The sequence below is a fragment of the Candoia aspera genome, chromosome 8, assembly GCF_035149785.1.
Source record: "Candoia aspera isolate rCanAsp1 chromosome 8, rCanAsp1.hap2, whole genome shotgun sequence".
In the NCBI taxonomy this organism is placed as follows: Eukaryota; Metazoa; Chordata; class Lepidosauria; order Squamata; family Boidae; genus Candoia; species Candoia aspera.
Genome location: NC_086160.1, coordinates 37,371,485 through 37,392,852, shown reverse-complemented (window position 1 = coordinate 37,392,852; position 21,368 = coordinate 37,371,485). Strand labels below are relative to the sequence as shown.

At 36.6% G+C, this 21,368-nt stretch overlaps 1 protein-coding gene across 3 annotated transcripts in view; it reads right to left on the bottom strand.

The window, feature by feature from the left end:
* LRBA (LPS responsive beige-like anchor protein) overlaps positions 1–21,368 on the bottom strand; it is a 409,112-nt gene that overhangs the window by 279,687 nt on the left and 108,057 nt on the right. For all 3 annotated transcript variants that reach the window (XM_063310174.1, XM_063310176.1, XM_063310175.1), the window contains exon 33: positions 21,072–21,133. In XM_063310174.1, coding sequence (XP_063166244.1) covers positions 21,072–21,133 — 62 coding nt within the window. The remainder of the gene's footprint in view (positions 1–21,071; positions 21,134–21,368) is intronic.

Below are 21,368 nucleotides of genomic sequence, written 5' to 3'. Positions count from 1 at the left end.
TAGTTATTCTTTTCCCTAAAGTGCTGATGAAAAACATTAAAAGCCTCAAAGCCAACCACTAATGGAGCTGAATAATTGTAACATCATTTCAACAGTTCAAATCAAACTGCAACAGAAGACCGACAAAGTCAGAAACTTCATACATGTTATAAACTAATCTTAATTGACTATTTCCTATTCCTATAAAATGTATATCGCCTCTTTCTAATGTCCATGATCATATTGAAATTTATAGCAAATTTATTCATCAATAATTTAAAACTAGAAGAAATTATATGTAGCTGCTAGAATGTAAATAGTCATAAAATACTAACACACGTTGCCAGAAAATAGAGTCAGCCATAAGTACAGGATCTAGATATAGGTAACGTTTTACAATTCAGAATCCTTAAAACCAGTTCCTGGAAACTGGAGCAGGAAGATGGAATGTGATCTGCAGCAGATGAAAGTTTTGCTTTCCTGGTAAGACAACATAGAAGATCACAAACTGAGAATATATGCCAGGTCTGATCTATTCAGAAACTTCATACTTCCTGACGTATTGGATACCCTGCCTACAGAAAAATCTGAGATCTGAATTCGCATATATGGATCTGTAGGCAGTTTATCCCAATTTCTATTTGCATCCAACAGTACCTCAACAGCATCCCAGCTTCTACTTAAATTTCTCAAGCATAAGGAAGTCCCACAATTCCCACATCTGTCCATTTCACAGCTGAAACAGTTCTTACTGTTACATTGGATATTTTCTCCTAATGTTAGCTAAAACCAGTTTCCTTGAGAACAAGGCTGATCCAACTGCTAGATAACATCTGGAAAATATCTGATCTGAAATACACAGCTTTTTTTCTCTAGAACCAGGTAATTATTAGGGAGCATTAGAGCACCAATTATAAGAAGAATCAATTAACATACTACACTTTACAGGTTAATAGATAAATGTATTATTAGATTTGCATTTCACATTTTGACTAGAATGGCTCCTAACATGTGTGAAATAGAAGTAAAAACAAAACAAAATAATACACATAAAACAAACAATGTTGGAACAGAAGCATGACATTACTTTTACTAGCCTCCTCTCCCTTATATTCACAGCACCAGAGAAGTAACTCCAACATAGCAGGCAGCAGTCCAGCTAAAGGATATGATCTATTGTCTTGCTTGCTTTCTTCTCTTACTGTATTTATTTAAGTATTTCCTAAAACGTTGTGATCAGCTATGTTTAAAATAAGAAATTCTTCAGGTAATTCTAGATGACTGGATGTACAGTTAGCTTTAGAACTGCTGTCCTAACTGCTAACCTAACCTAACTACTGTCATGCTGATTTTCAAGCTGGACATGGTTCTTGAATGTATGTCCAAACTCTTTAAATGGTCTGGGTTGGTTCACCAATTTCTGTTGAGTTACAATACCTGAACACTTGAAAGGGAAGAGACTATTCTTCAAACAGCCATGATAGTCACTACAGGCATGTATAGATTCTACTGGGATGACACTGCAGCTGTACTTTCAAGGCTGTAAGATAATGGCTGTTATTCCCATGCAACAGAAGTAACATGGTTATGCCAAGCCTCCCCATCCCCACTCTTTATAGGTTTGACTTCTCCAACAACAAGGATGGGCTACTCATTCATTTATATCTATACACACAAGCAAACAATTCCCAGCATAACTAAACTATATCTATCCTTTATAAAGCAGCCTCTCATACCATTTATTTCAAAATATCCAGTTAAACGAAACAAGATGCATGTGAAGTAAAAAGCTTGTTTAATGAATATATGATTGCAATATGCTAATCCTCTGCACTATTAATATTTGTCCAGTTACCATTCATAATGTTAAATCTTTTTCTGCAGGGGATATCCTACCAAGCACCAGATACTACAGGGTCTCTGGTTGCAGCAAGACATGTAGCTATGTAGCTGTATGTGCATTTGCATGCATGAGTGTATGCAATCAAAAAGTTCTTTTCTTGGTCATTAGAAAACTATCTCCTAATTAAGCTATTTTCTTGGTGAATAGAATTTCCACATCTCCTGTTGCACTTTATGCTCCAATTCTTCCAATTCTGCTTCCGAATCCAGATTTTCCAACTGTCTCAGGAACCTGGAATAAAGATGGCCTCCAAATCTCAATTCATTGTATCACTCAGTGTCCCATACTTGCCTGATGTTTAAATGTTCCTCTATTCATATTTTTTTCAAAGAATTTTAAGTCAGAAAGCTAGTCATTCCATTTTTAGGGAAATCTCAACTCTTTAGCATTGAACTTAATTATCTATGAAGGAACAGCATGTAACATTAAATTTTTGATGATTATTTACAGTAATCACATACCATAAAAATTTAAAGTTTAATTTGGCAATGAACCATCTATATATACTACTCTAAGGATATAACTTTGTAGAAATCACACATTCTTCTCTTATATAATGCAAAGGATCTGATTTTATAAACTCGTGATAAAAGTTGCCCAAAGTCCACCCATCTACAAGTTGCAACAGATGATCATCATTAAACCTATATCAAGCTTCTAGGATTGAATTGTACAAATGTGTTCTATTAGTGCATAGCCTGACTGTTTGGCAACTTCATTCTTCAAGACAAATGGCAGCTGTTGCCCTCTGAGGTCTGAAGTCAAGTCTTTAGGGAAGCTCAAAACCCAAGTGGAGAAGGGGGAGGCCTGTTCATTAGAGACTGCTCCAGGCTACAACTTTCAAGGCTGACATTAGAACTATGTAGGGCTATTTTTTAATCTATAAAATATACTGAAATATAAGCAGTAAGTCCTTCCATATTCTTTGTTACATTTACATTCATAATTATATTCTAGTAATAGAATCTGACTTCCATATTACTGTATCTACCAAAATTAGAATAGTTATGCAATTGTATTGGCATGCACACATTTTTATGTTATGAACTATTTTGTGACCAATATATCCCCAACAGGCATACACACATTTTGTGTGTGATATCCCATTTCAGTCAATGTCCATAGGAAAGAACAGGGAAAATTGAGAGGATCAGTGAATAAAGGAAAGGAAATGCAGATTCTGTGTGTGTCTATGGCACTTTTGTTTCTCTCTTACGCTATGAGAAAGAAACCAGGAAGAAATGCTGAAGACAGTATTTTTAAAAAGCGAGGGGTAATTCTGTTAACAAATACATCTACATTAAACATTTAAAATCAAATTCAGATCACTAATATAAAATGTTGATCAATAGTTGATCACTCTTTTTAAAAACTTCTTAAATGTTGCATTCAACTGCACTGATATATGATGCAATTATGGTATATGAAGCATTTGGGTCTAGAAGTCTACCTTAACTTTAGTCCTAACAGAAAAATGTTTGATGACAACCATGCTTGTTCAGAGAAAGGAAAAATGTAAAGAAAATACTTTGGGAATGATTTATATGAATGCATAGTGCTGAAGTTAATTACAACTAACCCAATAAAATAAAGCCTGTATTATTGTACAGCAGGTAATAACCTTAGACACAGAAAGCAGAGCTCTTTCTGCTCTTTCACGTGCTCAGTTCCACAGCATACTACATTAAGAATTAAGTAAGTTGTAAATATGACATACAGAAACAGCAGTCTTTAACTAAAAGCAGAAAACTCTCCTGATGCTTAAGCCATTTTATTCCACTCTAGGCAAACTTCCTATAAATGGATGTTATACTATTGTGTAGCAAATTCCTGAAAATATCTCATTATGAGAATTTAATTCTAATTCACAATGAACTTTTATACTCTTGGAAACTATAAGCTACTAATTCTGTTTGTTTAAAAGAATACATAGTACTAAGCTTTATACTGATACATAAAGACATGTCTTAAGTGTCATAAATCACATATTTCTAAACATTCCTCTGGTAAGCACACAACACTACATACTTCTCAGGATATACATACAACTATTGTGGGTATTACGCTATTATCAAAATAGAAATGTAGTTGGAATTATGCTATTTAACTTCCTCATTTTATCATTGTGAAAGCAGTCGCAGAACACATTAAGCATCTTGAAGGCCCAACTCTGTGAATAGTGAAATAATTACTTGTTTAGTTCTTGCCCAGTTGTGTGCAATTTAACAGAATGGTTAGAACTAAAATTTTGCACATGTGGTTAAAATGAAACTGGACACATATAGAGATATAGTAATTTTGATATGAATATCAATAAGCAAGACAGCAGACTAATAAATGTACTATTCTCCCATTTAATCTATACCTATAAAGGTTTAATAGTGAATATCATGAATAATAAAAAACAAAATAGTTTTGTATCTCAAGAGATGAAAAACTAAAGCGTTCTGCAGCAATCACATGATTTGATTTGTAACCATCCTTTATATAAATCTTGCCTAGAACCAATAGTTAGCTGAAGAAACCTACTTAAGGAGGCAGTAGCAGAAAAGATCCATGGATGGAAACATAATAGAATGTGTGTTTTTGCGATTGCCCCAAAATGGCCTTTGAATTGGTTCCAGCCCAACTCTTTGTTTTGCTACCAAATATGATAAATTATACTGTCTTTCCAAATGCCATGCACACATATAAGTGTGTGTGCACACAAATGAGTGCACGTACACAACCAACTAAGGCCTCATAGGCCAACCTAATTTTTGATTTAATAACCCCAAATCATCAGGGAGAATGATCTTTGTGAAAAGCTTCATTATTGCATCATGCCAATCAATGAATTGCATGACTTTCAAACATGGTATTTTAATGCAGAAAATACAAAGTGAATTGGAACTAGATTTAGTGATTTTTTTAAGGTGGACTCACTAGAATCAATATGATTTAAGTCAGTCTGAATCTAATCCATGCATAATTCAGACAGACACAAATTAATGTGGAAATGGAAATATATAGATCATAAACTCTAGGTCATTGTAAACTATAAACAGTGAAACTGTTAGTATTATATTATTGATTATGTGCCATCATGTCATTGTTGGCTCTTAGCAAACACATACAGTAGACTTTTTTCTATGAGAAATAGTGTATTATTTATATTGTCCTGTTTGAATATAGTAAACATAGTAAACTAAGACACATGGATAGTATTTCCAGAAGTAACTGGGTTGTTTGTTTATTGATTTGGACAATCTCCAATACTTTTATGACAACACCAAAAAGCCAATGCAGAAGTTTGTAATGCTTCTGTTTGTTAGAATTAATTGGATTAAGCAAAGTCAATGAGACAAAATAGTATGATTTTCTACAGATATATTTCCCTAACACAAATGTTTCTTAAAACAATACCTAATAAACCCAATCTATCAAGAAGTATATGTAAGAGGAAAAGACATTTTAAAATAATCCAAAATTACCAAGTTCCGCAAACCAGGGTTATGAGAAGAAATATAAATTTCTATGTAACCAATTCTTGGCCCAGCCTAAGAAAACCATGAACTCATTGTAAGCAGAAAAGGAAATGCAGGAAATATAGAGGCCTATATAACTAATAAAATGCAACTTTTAATCATATTGCTCTTTGCCATCATGAATAAAACTAATTTCAGGAATTTACCATAATTGTTAAGAGCAGTAATAAAGTTATATATTAATATCAACATTATTACTCTTCCTATACTGAAGACAGTATTGTTATTGTATTGTTTTCTAAGTACAAACTAATATTTGATAAGTGATGATTACAAAATGATTTTTCAGAAAAGTACATTATAGCAATATTTGCTAGTGAATTATTTTTTTCACAGAGCTTTTCCACAGAGCCTTTGGAAAGGAGAGTCTATCATAAAGTTGACAGAACCTACTGGGATTGGCTGCTGAGCTGGCTAACATATTGTTTAACTGCTTTTTATTATTAGGGTTTTTATTATGATTGTAGTACATAGTACAAATATATGGATGGACGAATGGATGGATGGATGGATTAAAAAATAACTGTATTTTATGTAATAGGGCAAACTTTCCCAATGTGGTAACCTGAAGTTTCCAGGCTGTTCTGACGGCAAATTTAAGAAGGCATAATATTACATACATACTGTTTCTTCTTTTTTTATGGTCTAGGTACATAAATTTAAATTTATAATTTACTTCTATGGGATATTAAATTCACCATGAAGATTTTCTAAATGTAAAAAATGTGTTTTAAGTCAAAAGTATAAAAAGATGGAACTAATTTCTTTTAAAAAGGAGATGACACAAGCAGCAATTTACATTAGGCTTTATTGCTATGCATCTATGGCATGGATCATGCTATTTTTTCATTGCACTGCATAGTTCAACCACAATTCTGCTTTAACTATATTGTTGTTAAAAAGCAATATTAAAATTTGTTAATTTCTTTATTAATCTGTATCTTCTAATCTACCTTTCAATTATGAGCTCTTAAAGCAGCTTAAAACATAGTTAAATAGAAACTCAGAAATTCTGAGTGCTTGGACCAGCAATAAATCATTTTCTAGCAACAGAAAAAATAATAATAAAACAGTTTGGAAATCAGGTGAAATTAACATGGCTTGACCATCTAGCTAAAGGAAAATAGGAACTAGCTATAGCAATGTTATAAACTAACATCACCTCATTTTATGACTGATGATCTCTTGTACCAGAAATGAAACTATTGAGAAGAAATAGCAGCAAATTCATCAAATTTTCAGTATTTTAAAATTTTGGGGAAGAAAAAATCCCCCCCCCCAAAAGCAACCAAGAATATCCAGTGAATAAGGATGGTTGCCTGGAGTACAAAGGGAAATGAGCATTGGAAGAACATAATCTTCCCTATGGCTAGCAGCTTTCCTGATCAGAAAGCACTGAAGACTATTTTGCTGCCAGCTGCTTTAAAGATAGATGTCACTGCCTGAGAATGATCTGAAGGAAAATGTATGGACATTGTTTGCCTTGCATAATATTAGGGACATTTTTATTTACAGCAAAGAAAACAAACAAATGGATAATCAACCAAATCAACCCATTGTTCTTACTCAAGGAACAAATGACCAGGCTCAAATTATCCTACTTTGGACACATGCAAAGACCTAGCTCTCTGGAGAAGACTCTAATGCTGGAAAAAGAAGGAAGGAAAGAGAAGAATTGGATGACCAGCAGCAAGGTAGATAGTGATGAGTGCACCATTGGAAGACCTGGAAGACCAGGTTAGGGATAGATCATTTATTTATTTAATTTTCTATCCCGCCTTTATTATTTTTATAAATAACTCAAGGCGGCAGATACCTAATACTCCTTCCTATTTTCCCCACAACAGCAACCCTGTGAGGTGAGTTGGGCTGAGAGAGAATGACTGGCCCAAGGTCACCATGGAGACTATCTATCTATGTGGTCACTAGAAATCGAAATCAACTTGATGGCACATCTATCTGGCACATTATCTATCTATCTATCTCATACCAGCAGAATCTAAACTTGTCTTGTGGTTTATAATCATAAAAACGTGGAACAGTATAGATAAAAAAAATGTTTCATTCTAATAATCACTGTGTAGAAAGCAAAGCTATGTACAAACATATTAGATTTATAAGGGAAAATGTCTTTTGAATGACTGCCACTTTTTAATATGATTGAACCCTTAATCGATATACATGGTCTTGATAGTCTATATGATGAATCTCAAAAAGCGAGAGCAATGCACAGTATCCTATATATAAACAGTACAAATGAGTCAACAAAAAGTGGCCTGGAAACACGTTAATATTTATCAAATTTGTCATCGCCCATCTCCTCCCACATGTAAAGGCTACTGCATATAGTAACCAGCCTTTTGAATATATATGGAAAGCTTGTGCAGCTCAAATGATTTACACATGTTCATGTCAATCAGGTCTATGTAATAAGAATTTATCTCAATTTTAAATTGATAAATTTAGTTATATCTAGAATACAGCCAGCTTACATCTACTTCCTTTTGCTAAACTCCCAAATTAAACAAAAAAAAGCTGTAAAACAGCAGGCTCTCAAATTATAGCACACTTTATTTTCAGGGGTCTCTATACTTATAGACTGACTTCCTGTCAGGAAGGGCTCTATTTCACAGCCTGGCCCAATCAGCAGGGAGCTCATGGAATTAAGTGCCAGTTGATATTACTTTGTTTTACATTTACCACCCATGAGAATATTGTTCAAAGATTCAGTTAGAAAGCCAGCATGGTATCATCCTTCTGACTAGACTACGAAACCACAGGGTGTACTCTGTTAACACAAAATTCACCTTAAATGGTTCAATGTTTTAAAATCCTAGTGTGCAGGCGAAGCAACAGGATGGCTTAAAGTTTAAGGGCGAAGGAAACTCTTGCTTCTTAGCTAAATTATGACTTCTTAGTTCTTAACATCTGTGGTGGGATGCTTTGACTACTATTTCTATACTTATTTTAACTTTTTAATTGAAACCTCAGAATTTATATATATTAGAATAAAGCAATTTTCCCTCTTTAGCTATGGTCACTAAAATAATAAACATGAAGGACAGATGCAAAATCTTACAGATTTATTTATCTTACAATTCTGGGGGAATGTTGCATATGGGTCTTCAACTATTTAAGATAGGGGTAATACTTTTTGAGCTTCTCTAGAGAAATTTACAGTCAGGACCAGAAATACTGGAACAAGGATAACTGTTTTGGCATTTGGCCTCTGCACACCACCACACTGAAGTTGAAAGGAAGCACACCCAGACGGCAGCGAAGGCAGGACTTTTAGCTGTAATTCAAGGGGTTTGACAAAAGTGGGGTACTAACTATTCAGGAAGTACAGCCAGTGGCATACACACACACCCATTGTTGGTGGCTCATAAATAATGGAATGAATGGCTGACAAGCAGCTGCATGGCCAGGTGTGGCCTGTTTCCTGGGTACCCCATGACCAATCAAGCAGATAAAAGGCCTGGAGGTGGTTTTGAGTGTTACTTTTGCATTTGGTAGCTGTTCACTGGAACTCTCAATAAGAGGTCCAAAGAGGTGTCCATGCGAGTGAAGGAGACCATCATTAGGCCGAGAAAACAAAATAAACCCATCAGAGAGATAGCAAAAACATTGGGAGTGGCCAATACAAGAGTTTGGGACATCCTGAAAAAGAAGGAATTAACTGGCAAGCTCAGCAACAGTAAAAGGCCTGGAAGACCACAGAAGGCAACTAAAGGGGATGACCACAGAATTCTGCTCATGGTGAAGAGGAACACTTTCACAACATCTAGCCAGGTCAAGAACGCTCTTGAGGAGATAGGCATGTCGTTGTCGACATCTACAGTGAAGAGACGGCTTTATGTCTGTAAATACACAGGCTTCACAACAAGGCGCAAACCACTGGTAACGCTCAAGAACAGAAAGACCAGATTAGACTTTGCCAACAAACACCTAAAAAAGCCTGCCCAGTTCTGGAATAAGATTCTTTGGACTGATGAAACCAAGATTAACTTGCACCAGAATGATGGGAAGAGAAAAGTATGGAGAAGGAAAGGAACAGCTCATGATCCAAAGCATACCACATCATCTGTCAAACATGGTGGAGGCAGTGTTATGGCATGGGCATATATAACTGCCAATGGAATCGGGTCACTGTTGTTTATTGATGACCTGACTGCTGATAAAAGCAGCAGGATGAATTCTGAAGTGTATAGGGCTATACTTTCTGCTCAGATTCAGCCAAATGCTGCCAAACTGATAGGATGCCGCTTCATATGGCAGATGGATAATGACCCAAAACATACAGCAAAAGCTACCCAAGAGTTTCTCAAGGCAAAGAAGAGGGATGTTCTTCAATGGCCAAGTCAGTCACCTGATCTCAACCCAATAGAGCACACTTTTCACTTACTGAAGACAAAACTGAAGGCAGAAAGACCCACAAACAAGCAGCAGCTACAGTCAAGGCCTGGCAAAGCATCTCGAGGGAGGAAATTCAGCATTTGGTCATGTCCATGGGTTCCAGACTTCAGACAGTCATTGATTGCAAAGGATTTTCATCTAGGTATTAAAGGCAATCCTTATGTTTGTAATGATGTTGCTTTGTTCCATTACTTATGGGCCACCAACAATGGGTGTGTGTGTATGCCACAGGCTGTGCTTCCTGAATGGTTAGTGCCCCACTTTTGTCAAACCCCTTGCATTACAGCTGAAAGTCCTGATTTCGCTACCATCTGGGTGTGTTTCCTTTCAACTTCAGTGTGGTGGTATACAGAGGCCAAATGCCAAAACAGTTATCCTTGTTCCAATATTTCTGGTCCTGATTGTAAATGCCTGCTTCCTGTGCAGAATCTTATATGAGGGGAAAAGTAGCTTTAAAAACACACACAAAAAGGATATATATCAGGGTTGTATGTATGAATGTAACCCTAACCCTAGCCCTTAAGTCTAAAGCTTAAAGACTTCCATCTATCAATATCCAAGAGACCTTTTTTATATATCTTATTCATATATAATGTAACTATTTGAAAAATATTACATAGGATAAGTATATTTAAAACATTAATAAATTCAGGACATAAGATACTCACTTAGAGCATGAATAATTGTATCTTTGTCTATTGGCATTAATTCTGACTAAGATGAGTTAACGGAGTATCCCACAATTTGCTCAAACATGTTAAACAAGTGCATCAGAGTAAAAAACGAAGTATGAGGTTCATAAACAAACAAAATTTAGAAGGTAAGGAAATGATACATGCTGTGGGAATGTGATAGTGAGAGGATGTGACGTGTGATTGTGACTCCCAGACTTTTGGTGTTCAGGTACTTTCACTGCCATGTGATGGATGCCAGTTGTCAGGCCCAGCCCCAAAACAACGAAGAATCAGTCCAGTCAAACTTCAGTTATTTGCTGACACCGTATAGACAGAATCTTGCCAGGCTAAAGCAACTCTACCTAATCTAAGGGGAAATAAACTGGGAAAGCTCTAGGGTAGGGCTATTCTGAACCTCTTAGTTTTCCCACAATCACTTCCTGGACTGTCTCTCCTCTTATCTTGTCCTTCTCCTTGGAATTTTCTCCCTCCTTCCTGAGAGCCAGCAGCATTACTGAAACGTGCCACATCACCTCCCCCTTCGAAGACACATTCCATAACAGTTCCAGTTACACCCAGAAGTTCATGGCTTCCTTGCCAACCACAAGCTTGTCTCAGGTGGTCTCAGGCCCAACATACATGGGTGGAACACTTTAGATCTTGACCTTGTTTCAGAGCAGTTGCCATATGATCAAGATGCAGAGAATACTATCATTAACCCTTTGCCATGGTCAGATCACTTCTGGTCCAGACGTGACTGACTGCCACTCAAACTCTCCATAGGGCTGAATCTCTTTGAATGGTCTATCCCAGACACTTCATGGATCTAAACAGTTTCTGGAAGTTGGTCGGGGAACATCCCAACAATCTGGTGGGTGAATCCACCAGCTTGTTGGGGGTCTTGTTTGCTATTAGCAATGTGAGGTGAATCCCTTGAGGGTCTTGTTTGCTATTAGTAATGTGAGGTGACCCAGGCCTCTGTCAGCCATTCCCAGATGGCTCCTTGATCTACTGAAATCTTCAGGACATGAAGTGGTGGAAGCAATGCTTAAAGCAACAGTGGAGAAAGACAATAAGTAAATCTGAAGAAGCACAGATATGTACCCATGTTCAGACCACCCCTGGCAATAAGAGAAAGACCATGACCAATGGGTTGTCATCCAGCAGGTGTGTCATCTAGCAGAGACCTCTGCTAGGAAAGACCCAACACCAAGAGCTCTTTCCCCTAGCTGTGATCAATTAGACTTATATTTTGCTGAAAAAGTTACCCACTTTTCCTTAAGTCTTGACTCCACTCTGGCAGAATCCATGATGATAACTAAGGCATTGTTTTGCTTGGTTACCTGAGATTTCTAATAAAATGGATAGGGTGCACCTCTGCCACCTATGAGATAGATCTCTGCTGACTTCTTTGAGCAGTTGGAGAGGGAGTAGTTTCTGGATCCGGGAGATTGTTAGCACTTCATTTCAGGAGGGGATGCTGTTGAAGAAGGCTGTTGTGTGCCCCTCCTAAAGAGGCCCTTCCTGGATCCAGAAAGACAACCAGCCCCAGGTCTCCAGCCTTCCCTTCTGGGGAGAGGTTGTTGAGACAGTGATCAGGAGTCAACTATGACACACTGTAAAGGAAATGGAATATCTCCATCCTTGGCAGTCGGCAGTCAGCATTCAGTCCTTAACATGGAACAGGTATGGCATTGATTGCACTAATGGATGACCTTTGTTGGGACCTAAGTGACGGTAGTGCACAGATCCTAGTCCTTTTATATGCCCATATATATTAGTTACAGTGTTTAAGTTATATCAAATAATTAACCAGTCAATAAGTAGCTTTTGTGAAAAAACAATTAAGAGCAGAGATACTATTTACAGCATAAGAAAAAAGCAAGTTAGAATTCAACCTTGTTGTGACATTTCTATAGCAAAGTTAACCCTATACTATGGGAATTCAGTATTATTTTTAATTACATCTGTTTTCCTTCAGCAAAGGATCGTTACCTTGTCGTGGTGCTGGAGCTTGAGCACCTCAATGATGCCATGAGCTAAACCGTGAAGGGCCACCCAAGACGGGAAGGTCATGACAGAGAGGTCAGACTAAATGCGATCCCTGGGGAAGGTAATGGCAACCCACCTCAGTATTCTTGCCGTGAAAACTAAATGGATCAGTACAACCAGAGATATGTCGGTATACCATCGGAAGATGAGACCCCCAGGTCGGTCAAAATGCTACTGGGGAGGAACAGAGGATGAGCTCAACTAGCCCCAGACGTGATGACGCAGCTAGCTCAAAGCCGAAAGGACGGCTAGCGGCCGACGGTGCTGGTGGTGAACGGCGAATCCGATGTTCTAAGGATCAACACACCATCGGAACCTGGAATGTAAGATCTATGAGCCAGGGCAAATTGGATGTGGTTATTGGTGAGATGTCAAGATTAAAGATAGACATTCTGGGCGTCAGTGAACTGAAATGGACTGGAATGGGCCACTTCACATCAAATGACCACCAGATCTACTACTGCGGACAAGAGGACCACAGAAGAAATGGAGTAGCCTTCATAATTAATAGTAAAGTGGCTAAAGCAGTGCTTGGATACAACCCAAAAAATGACAGAATGATCTCAATTCGAATTCAGGGCAAGCCATCTAACATCACAGTGATCCAAATATATGCCCCAACCACAAATGCTGAAGAAGCTGAAGTAGAGCAGTTCTATGAGGATCTGCAGCACCTACTGGACAACACGCCTAAAAGAGATGTTATTTTCATCACAGGAGACTGGAATGCTAAGGTGGGCAGTCAAATGACACCTCGAATTACAGGTAAGTATGGCCTGGGAGAACAAAACGAAGCAGGACACAGGCTGATAGAATTTTGCCAAGACAATTCACTCTGCATAACAAACACTCTCTTCCAACAACCTAAGAGACGGCTTTATACATGGACTTCACCAGATGGACAACACAGAAATCAGATTGATTACATCCTTTGCAGCCAAAGGTGGCGGACATCTGTACAGTCGGTAAAAACAAGGCCTGGAGCTGACTGTAGTTCAGATCACGAACTTCTTCTTGCACAATTTAGGATCAGACTAAAGAGATTAGGGAAGACCCACAGATCAGCTAGATATGAGCTCACTAATATTCCTAAGGAATATGCAGTGGAGGTGAAGAATAGATTTAAGGGACTGGACTTAGTAGATAGGGTCCCGGAAGAACTCTGGACAGAAGTTGGCAGCATTGTTCAGGAGGCGGCAACAAAATACATCCCAAAGAAAGAGAAAACCAAGAAGGCAAAATGGCTGTCTGCTGAGACACTAGAAGTAGCCCAAGAAAGAAGGAAAGCAAAAGGCAACAGTGATAGGGGAGATATGCCCAATTAAATGCAAAATTCCAGAGGTTAGCCAGAAGAGATAAGGAATTATTTTTAAACAAGCAATGCGCGGAAGTGGAAGAAGACAATAGAATAGGAAGGACAAGAGACCTCTTCCAGAAAATTAGAAACATTGGAGGTAAATTCCAGGCAAAAATGGGTATGATCAAAAACAAAGATGGCAAGGACCTAACAGAAGAAGAAGAGATCAAGAAAAGGTGGCAAGAATATACAGAAGACCTGTATAGGAAGGATAACAATATCGGGGATAGCTTTGACGGTGTGGTCGGTGAGCTAGAGCCAGACATCCTGAAGAGTGAGGTTGAGTGGGCCTTAAGAAGCATTGCTAATAACAAGGCAACAGGAGACGACGGCATCCCAGCTGAACTGTTCAAAATCTTGCAAGATGATGCTGTCAAGGTAATGCATGCTATATGCCAGCAAATTTGGAAAACACAGGAATGGCCATCAGACTGGAAAAAATCAACTTATATCCCCATACCAAAAAAGGGAAACACTAAAGAATGTTCAAACTATCGAACAGTGGCACTCATTTCACATGCCAGTAAGGTAATGCTCAAGATCCTGCAAGGTAGACTTCAGCACTTCATGGAGCGAGAATTGCCAGATGTACAAGCTGGGTTTAGAAAAGGCAGAGGAACTAGAGACCAAATTGCCAATATCCGCTGGATAATGGAAAAAGCCAGGGAGTTTCAGAAAAACATTTATTTCTGTTTTATTGACTATTCTAAAGCCTTTGACTGTGTGGACCATAACAAATTGTGGCAAGTTCTTAGCGGTATGGGGATACCAAGTCATCTTGTCTGCCTCCTGAAGAATCTGTATAACGACCAAGTAGCAACAGTAATAACAGACCACGGAACAACAGACTGGTTTAAGATTGGGAAAGGAGTACGGCAGGGCTGTATACTCTCACTCTACCTATTCAACTTGTATGCAGAACACATCATGCGACAAGCTGGCCTTGAGGAATCCAAGGCTGGAGTTAAAATCACTGGAAGAAACATTAACAATCTCAGATATGCAGATGATACCACTTTGATGGCTGAAAGTGAAGAGGAACTGAGGAGCCTTATGATGAAGGTGAAAGAAGAAAGTGCAAAAGCTGGCTTGCAGCTAAACCTCAAAAAAACCAAGATTATGGCAACCAGCTTGATTGATAACTGGCAAATAGAGGGAGAAAATGTAGAAGAAGTGAAAGACTTTGTATTCCTAGGTGCAAAGATTACTGCAGATGCTGACTGCAGTCAGGAAATCAGAAGACGCTTAATCCTTGGAAGAAGAGCAATGACAAATCTCGATAAAATAGTTAAGAGCAGAGACATCACACTGACAACAAAGGCCCGCATAGTTAAAGCAATGGTGTTCCCTATAGTAACATATGGCTGCGAGAGCTGGACCATAAGGAAGGCTGAGCGAAGGAAGATCGATGCTTTTGAACTGTGGTGTTGGAGGAAAATTCTGAGAGTGCCTGGGACTGCAAGAAGATCCAACCAGTCCATCCTCCAGGAAATAAAGCCAGACTGCTCACTTGAGGGAATGATATTAAAGGCAAAACTGAAATACTTTGGCCACATAATGAGAAGACAGGACACCCTGGAGAAGATGCTGATGCTAGGGAGAGTGGAAGGCAAAAGGAAGAGGGGCCGACCAAGGGCAAGATGGATGGATGATATTCTAGAGGTGACGGACTCGTCCCTGGGGGAGCTGGGGGTGTTGACGACCGACAGGAAGCTCTGGCGTGGGCTGGTCCATGAAGTCACGAAGAGTCGGAAGCGACTAAACGAATAAACAACAAAACATCTGTTTTCATTGAAGAACTGGGCTTGGAATTGTATTACCAGCCAGTATGGCAAAGCATTGGCATAATAAAATCATATCTGCATGATTCAGTCAGGAGTCCAGCTATTCTGCTCCAAACTGAAGCTTTAGAATTGTTGCCGAAGACAGCCACATATACAATACATTGGAATATGCTAACTGGGAATTTACCAAAGAATTAATAATTGTTAGAAGGCTGTTTCTGTCCAGGTAAGGTCATAGTTTGCATATCAGTCTGAGCTGATAAAAATACAGTCTGATGCACTTAAGGCCAGTTTAGTCTCCAATAACTGATAGATATGGGAGGATCCTTAGGCTATGAGCCTCATCATTTTGGGAAAATGCCATAAACAGCACAAATGCTACATAAACAAGTAGAAGAAACACCAAGAGCACCAAGAATAATGTCTGATTCTGAGTTTACTTTTGCTATCCTTCACTATGTGTGTGTATACCTTTCAACTCTTTCTGTATTCTGTTCAAACAATGTGGATTTTTCTAACAGTTAACTGTGTCATGAAGAATTTACCTTATTTATAAACATTTATACTTCGCCTGTATTAAGTTTGATGTTAGCTCTACCTATGGTAATCTTGAAACTATTCAAACTAAGGGCAACTTGTTATTCTCATTGAACTCATGGTGGCTGTCAGTGTGATAAATGGGCTAGTGAACTCTGTGCCCCACCTTACATCAGCATGCACAGAGACAAATTAGTTGTGTATTCTGATGTCTCATTTTTACCAAAGACTGTATTTCTCTTCTATTTGAATCATATCATTCTAAACCACCTTTTTCATCAACCCCGCTACAGTGTTGGCACAATCCTTACATTCTTTAGACATTGCCTACCCTTATTCAGGGCCATATAGCATTTTTGATTCTAAGAGCTATTTATGCTGATCTTGAGATTAGCCGGATTATAAAGGTGGCAGTGTTCACATCAAAACCATCACTCTGGAATGTTCTAAAACAGAACCAATTGATATGAATTCACAGTTGGTGATACAGAGAACCACTGTTACAAGTAATCAAGCAGTTCGCTTCCTAGCTTCAATCTGTATTAAACTCTCTGCATCATTCTCATGAAGAAAATAACATTTTCAATTGACATAATAGATGTTTCAAAAATAATTATGATTGCTCATATTGTTAACATCTGGTCCAGAGTGAACCACAGATTTTTGCACTGTAGAAGGGAACAGTCATTTTGTGGCACTGATTACATCCAAAAGTCCACTAATGTATTCAATGTTTTTCTGATTCATCTGAGAACTACACACAATTCTGGATCTTTGCAGAGACTAGAGCAGTCAAATAATTTACAAATCAAATCAAACTATCTTGCTTGGTCAGGAATTTTGCTGATTGTTGTTTCCAGAATCATTTATAAATCCTTATTACACATAAGATCCTTTTATCAAAACACTAGACATTAAACTAAAAGACCACAAGGAATAAAGGATGCTTTATTTCTTTTTTTTCATGATTTCTATTGAAGCAGAAGTGTGACTACAGGATGCTCATAATCTACTAAAAACTTCCTCCATCCACAGAAGAAGTAGTCTTTTTTTCTTTCTTTCAGGTTCCATAACATTTAAAGGCCCCTATCCTAATAACCTTTACTCACTGTTCCAAAGTATTCTGAAGATAAGCATGTTTACATAGGAATATGCAAACAGATTAAAAAAAGGATCTTACAACTTTTTTTCAAAATGTACAATTCTACTGTATAATTCCTAGGTCCTTATTTACAAATGTAGAGTAGGTTCACAAAACATACATATGAAACATTCAAAACAATTTCTTGATTTTTCAAAGAGCAAACAGTGCTCAAAATATTGCATTTTCATTTGTTGTCGAATGAATTAAAGGAAACAGCTTGGTCCATAGATTTGATAAACCAATCACTTTACAGAAGAAGTTCAGTTGTGTATATCTGTTCACTTGTGTATCTCTGTATTATAATGATACAAAATTAAATAATGTTCTTATTCAAGTAGCATAAGACCTTTTAAATAAAAAGCATTCTGGAGTAGGACAGAAATGGCTCTACATAAATTCTGGACATGATTCATTCAAAAGGAGCATCTGGCTGAGAATTTTACTTTTTCTGTTGGTTTAATTACTTAGACAGGAAGCCAGACTAGATGGTGCACTGAGCTTCAATGTACTGTATGCATTTCTGATAAATGGGAAAAGAATAGATGACCTGGCAGAAGGCTCAGACAATAACATGTGATTTACAGGACATAAATGCAGCTACTATAAGATTTATCTGACAGCCCTCTACGATAGTGGACTGTTGAGTATCCGATGGAATGATTTCTAGTCTTGAACGTCTACTATTGAGTAGCCACACACATTATTTATTTATTAGATGTTTTGGGTTGAAACCATTTTTAAATGATGCACTTCACAATGCTTAGCAATAAATTTAGCGTTAAACTCTGGAGGGGAGGTAGTGTTATTGGAATGTATGTCAGACTGAATTAGGATGAGCAACCCAATGCTTTTATAAAGTAGCCTTGAATGTAACAGGGCTTCTTTCAAAAAAAAAAATGATATTAATGTCAAGTAAGCAAGGACATTCTTCAGTTAATACTAAATGCAGAATCCCTTTATGCTGTTAGAGAGTGTGGTTAAGTATTTGGCCTCAGAATGTAGTATCAATTAAAAATGTCCTGAGGTCTTTAGGATAAATGTGTACATCTGATGGAGTTGACAGGGAGAGTAAACAATAGTATTTCAAATAGTTTGACACTTTGTATATAGTTTGGAAAAAAAAATGAGCTATGGCACTCAAAGAGTATTCAGGAAACAAGTAGCAGCAAAATAATGCCTGGATTTTTACTGCATTACAATAAACATTTTTTTAAAAAAAGAATCAGAAATATTGTTAAGATAAACTTTTTCTGTACAATCTGAAAACTTAATTTCTACATGCATTAGCAAAAAAACTTCAGAATATAATTTTAATGATAATATATGTATCATGAAAGGAATTAATCATAGTAATGCTTTAATGTGACATCATGTCTGCCAATCCATAAAATTTTAAAATCACATTTACAGATGCTTATGTTTAACTGTATTGTATTATTTATGTGATTAAATCTAGTTTCTGACCTGATCTTTTGATCTTTGGCCCCTCTATCCTCTCCATCTCTTCTTAAAAAATTAATTAAAATTTTAGCAAGAGGGTCACTTCATTTTCCATCTTTTCCAAGTCCCACAAAAAGAAAAAATCAATCAAACTCAACCCCATTCCTTCATAGTATCTGTAAAATGTCGGGCAGAAATTCAATTTTGTACCTCTAAGGCTTCCTATAGCAAGACAGTTTATCTCTTAAAAAATAGATCACTTCTGTGATTGCCATACTAACCTCTCTGAATTAGGGAAATTCAGAGAAAAAATGTAATTATCACCCCAGTTTAAATCTTTATACCTCTGAGCTCATTTCAGTTTCATTTCTTACATCATTTTTGTGTTATAGCTACTCTTTTCAAAAAGGATAGTATTAGTTCTATTTGCTGTATTGGCTTATTTCAACTATTTAATAAAAAACAAAATCACCTCAATTAACTCATCAACATTAAACAACATGAATGAAAAGTAGGGACATTAGGGTATGTCATTCATTCCACTTCGAATCACAGTGTATAATGTAGAATGTTCTGATACAAGCAATTCTCATATATTCATAATTGCATATGCTTTATATTAGTGCATGTGGGTATATGTGTGTATTGTGTTACATGTTAATAAAGTTTAACTACTCTTTCAGTTAATAGTAGTTTTACATGTTTATCACTGTTTCAAAGGAAGATGTTAAGTATATTGCAAATAAAACTTCATTTTCAAAAAGCATTATTTTAAAATATGCTGCCTTAGAAACCTGCCTGCCTGCCCGCCCACCTGCCCATCCATCCATCCATCTAAAATTTTACTGTATTAACTAAATGTATATGTGCATTTCTAGAAACAGCTGAAACAGTGCTAACATGTCTGATTGCATTACTGAATAACAGGCCCACTAGAAACAAAACTGTTCTTCGGTAGTTCATTGTAAAAATCCATTAGGTGTAATCTCCAAAAGTAATTGTTTTTATTGCACTTTATTGTCGATGCAAGTTATTGATTTTTCACACCTTCTATGATTCTTTCATTTGTATTCATGAAATGTCCATCAGCACAGACTAAATACATTTGGCAATACAGGCACTAAAACAAATAAATCAATGTAAAAAAACATTAATTTTGCATTATCCTTATTCGTCAGGCAAGTAAACCATAAGGGCTTTAAATGAAGGTCAAAGGTTCTGAAATGGGTCAAAACCCTTGACCTCTAGACCAATAACCTTCCCATTAAAAAAAGCTATTTTAAAGTTTTAAGTAGGGGAATTTACTATCAGTAAAGATATCATTTTTAAAGGCTTAAACAAAAAAGCTTGATAGAAACCTTCCATATAATGATGAAGAAAAATGGGAAATGAATAAACTATTGCTATCTGATCTACTACATATTATAATTTGTTGACATACCATATTTTTCAGATTAGATTTTCTGTAAATCACAATGAATTGTAGCATCACTTTCTAAAATAGCATAAATATGAGATTATTCAAATTATTAACCGTTGCACTTCTCATAAAACACGTATGTCAAGAGCAATTAGTAAGGGGCACCATGTATTTTAAATCCTTTTTAAAAAAAACACACGAAGAGGCAAATCCCATTAATTCCAGTATATCTGCATTATATTACATTAAATATTAAAGCCCATCGTTCTGTACTTTTTCTGAATATGTTATTGGGTAAAGAGATGCCTCTTATTATTAAAATATTATAAAAACATAATAAAACACAATTTTTAAGATTGTATCTACCTTGCTCACATCATATAATATAGTATTGCTAATGTATTGTTCTATAGACTGGAGATCTCTGAATTTTTTCTAGAACTTCTCTTATTTCCAGGCAGCACAGACATTGGTTTAAAGCTGGGGGACTGTAAAATATGAAGGACACCAAGTTGCAGCTACCTCTGTTGGTATTCTGAGACCCACAAATGGACTCTGTAAGGTTTGTTTCAGTAACACCACAATTATGATGTTGTTTGGGCTTTGTCATTGAACAGAAAAAAGAAGACATGAAAATGTGGAAAAATATATGAGTACGGAGAGAAATATATGACAAAAAAATAGATCTCAAGTTGCTGAGGTTAAATCTAAGCCCAAAATATCAAAGGGAAATGGTCTGAAATACAACCTCGAAAGCTCTAAAAGTATTTTTTTTTATTGCTAGTTTGCTTGCTTGTTTTTTGACAATACTAGTTGTTTAAAGTCAGCTGTAACCTACCTGAGAACAAAGCAGCATAACCAACTCCACAACTGAACTGCTAGACTTCATGCATACAAGACCTAAAGAAAAAATGAAATGGAATTATATACTTTGATTGATTTTACCTTCACATATTTAATATACTAATATTGGCATTTTGTTATATAGTAAACATTCTATTTGAGATTTTATAGTATTATCTCTATATTGTAGAATGATTTTCATTAATACAGAAATCCTTATATATTGATTTGTTTAATATCCAAATGTTTATATCAGTACAATATGTATTTAATGCTGCAATACATAATTTCA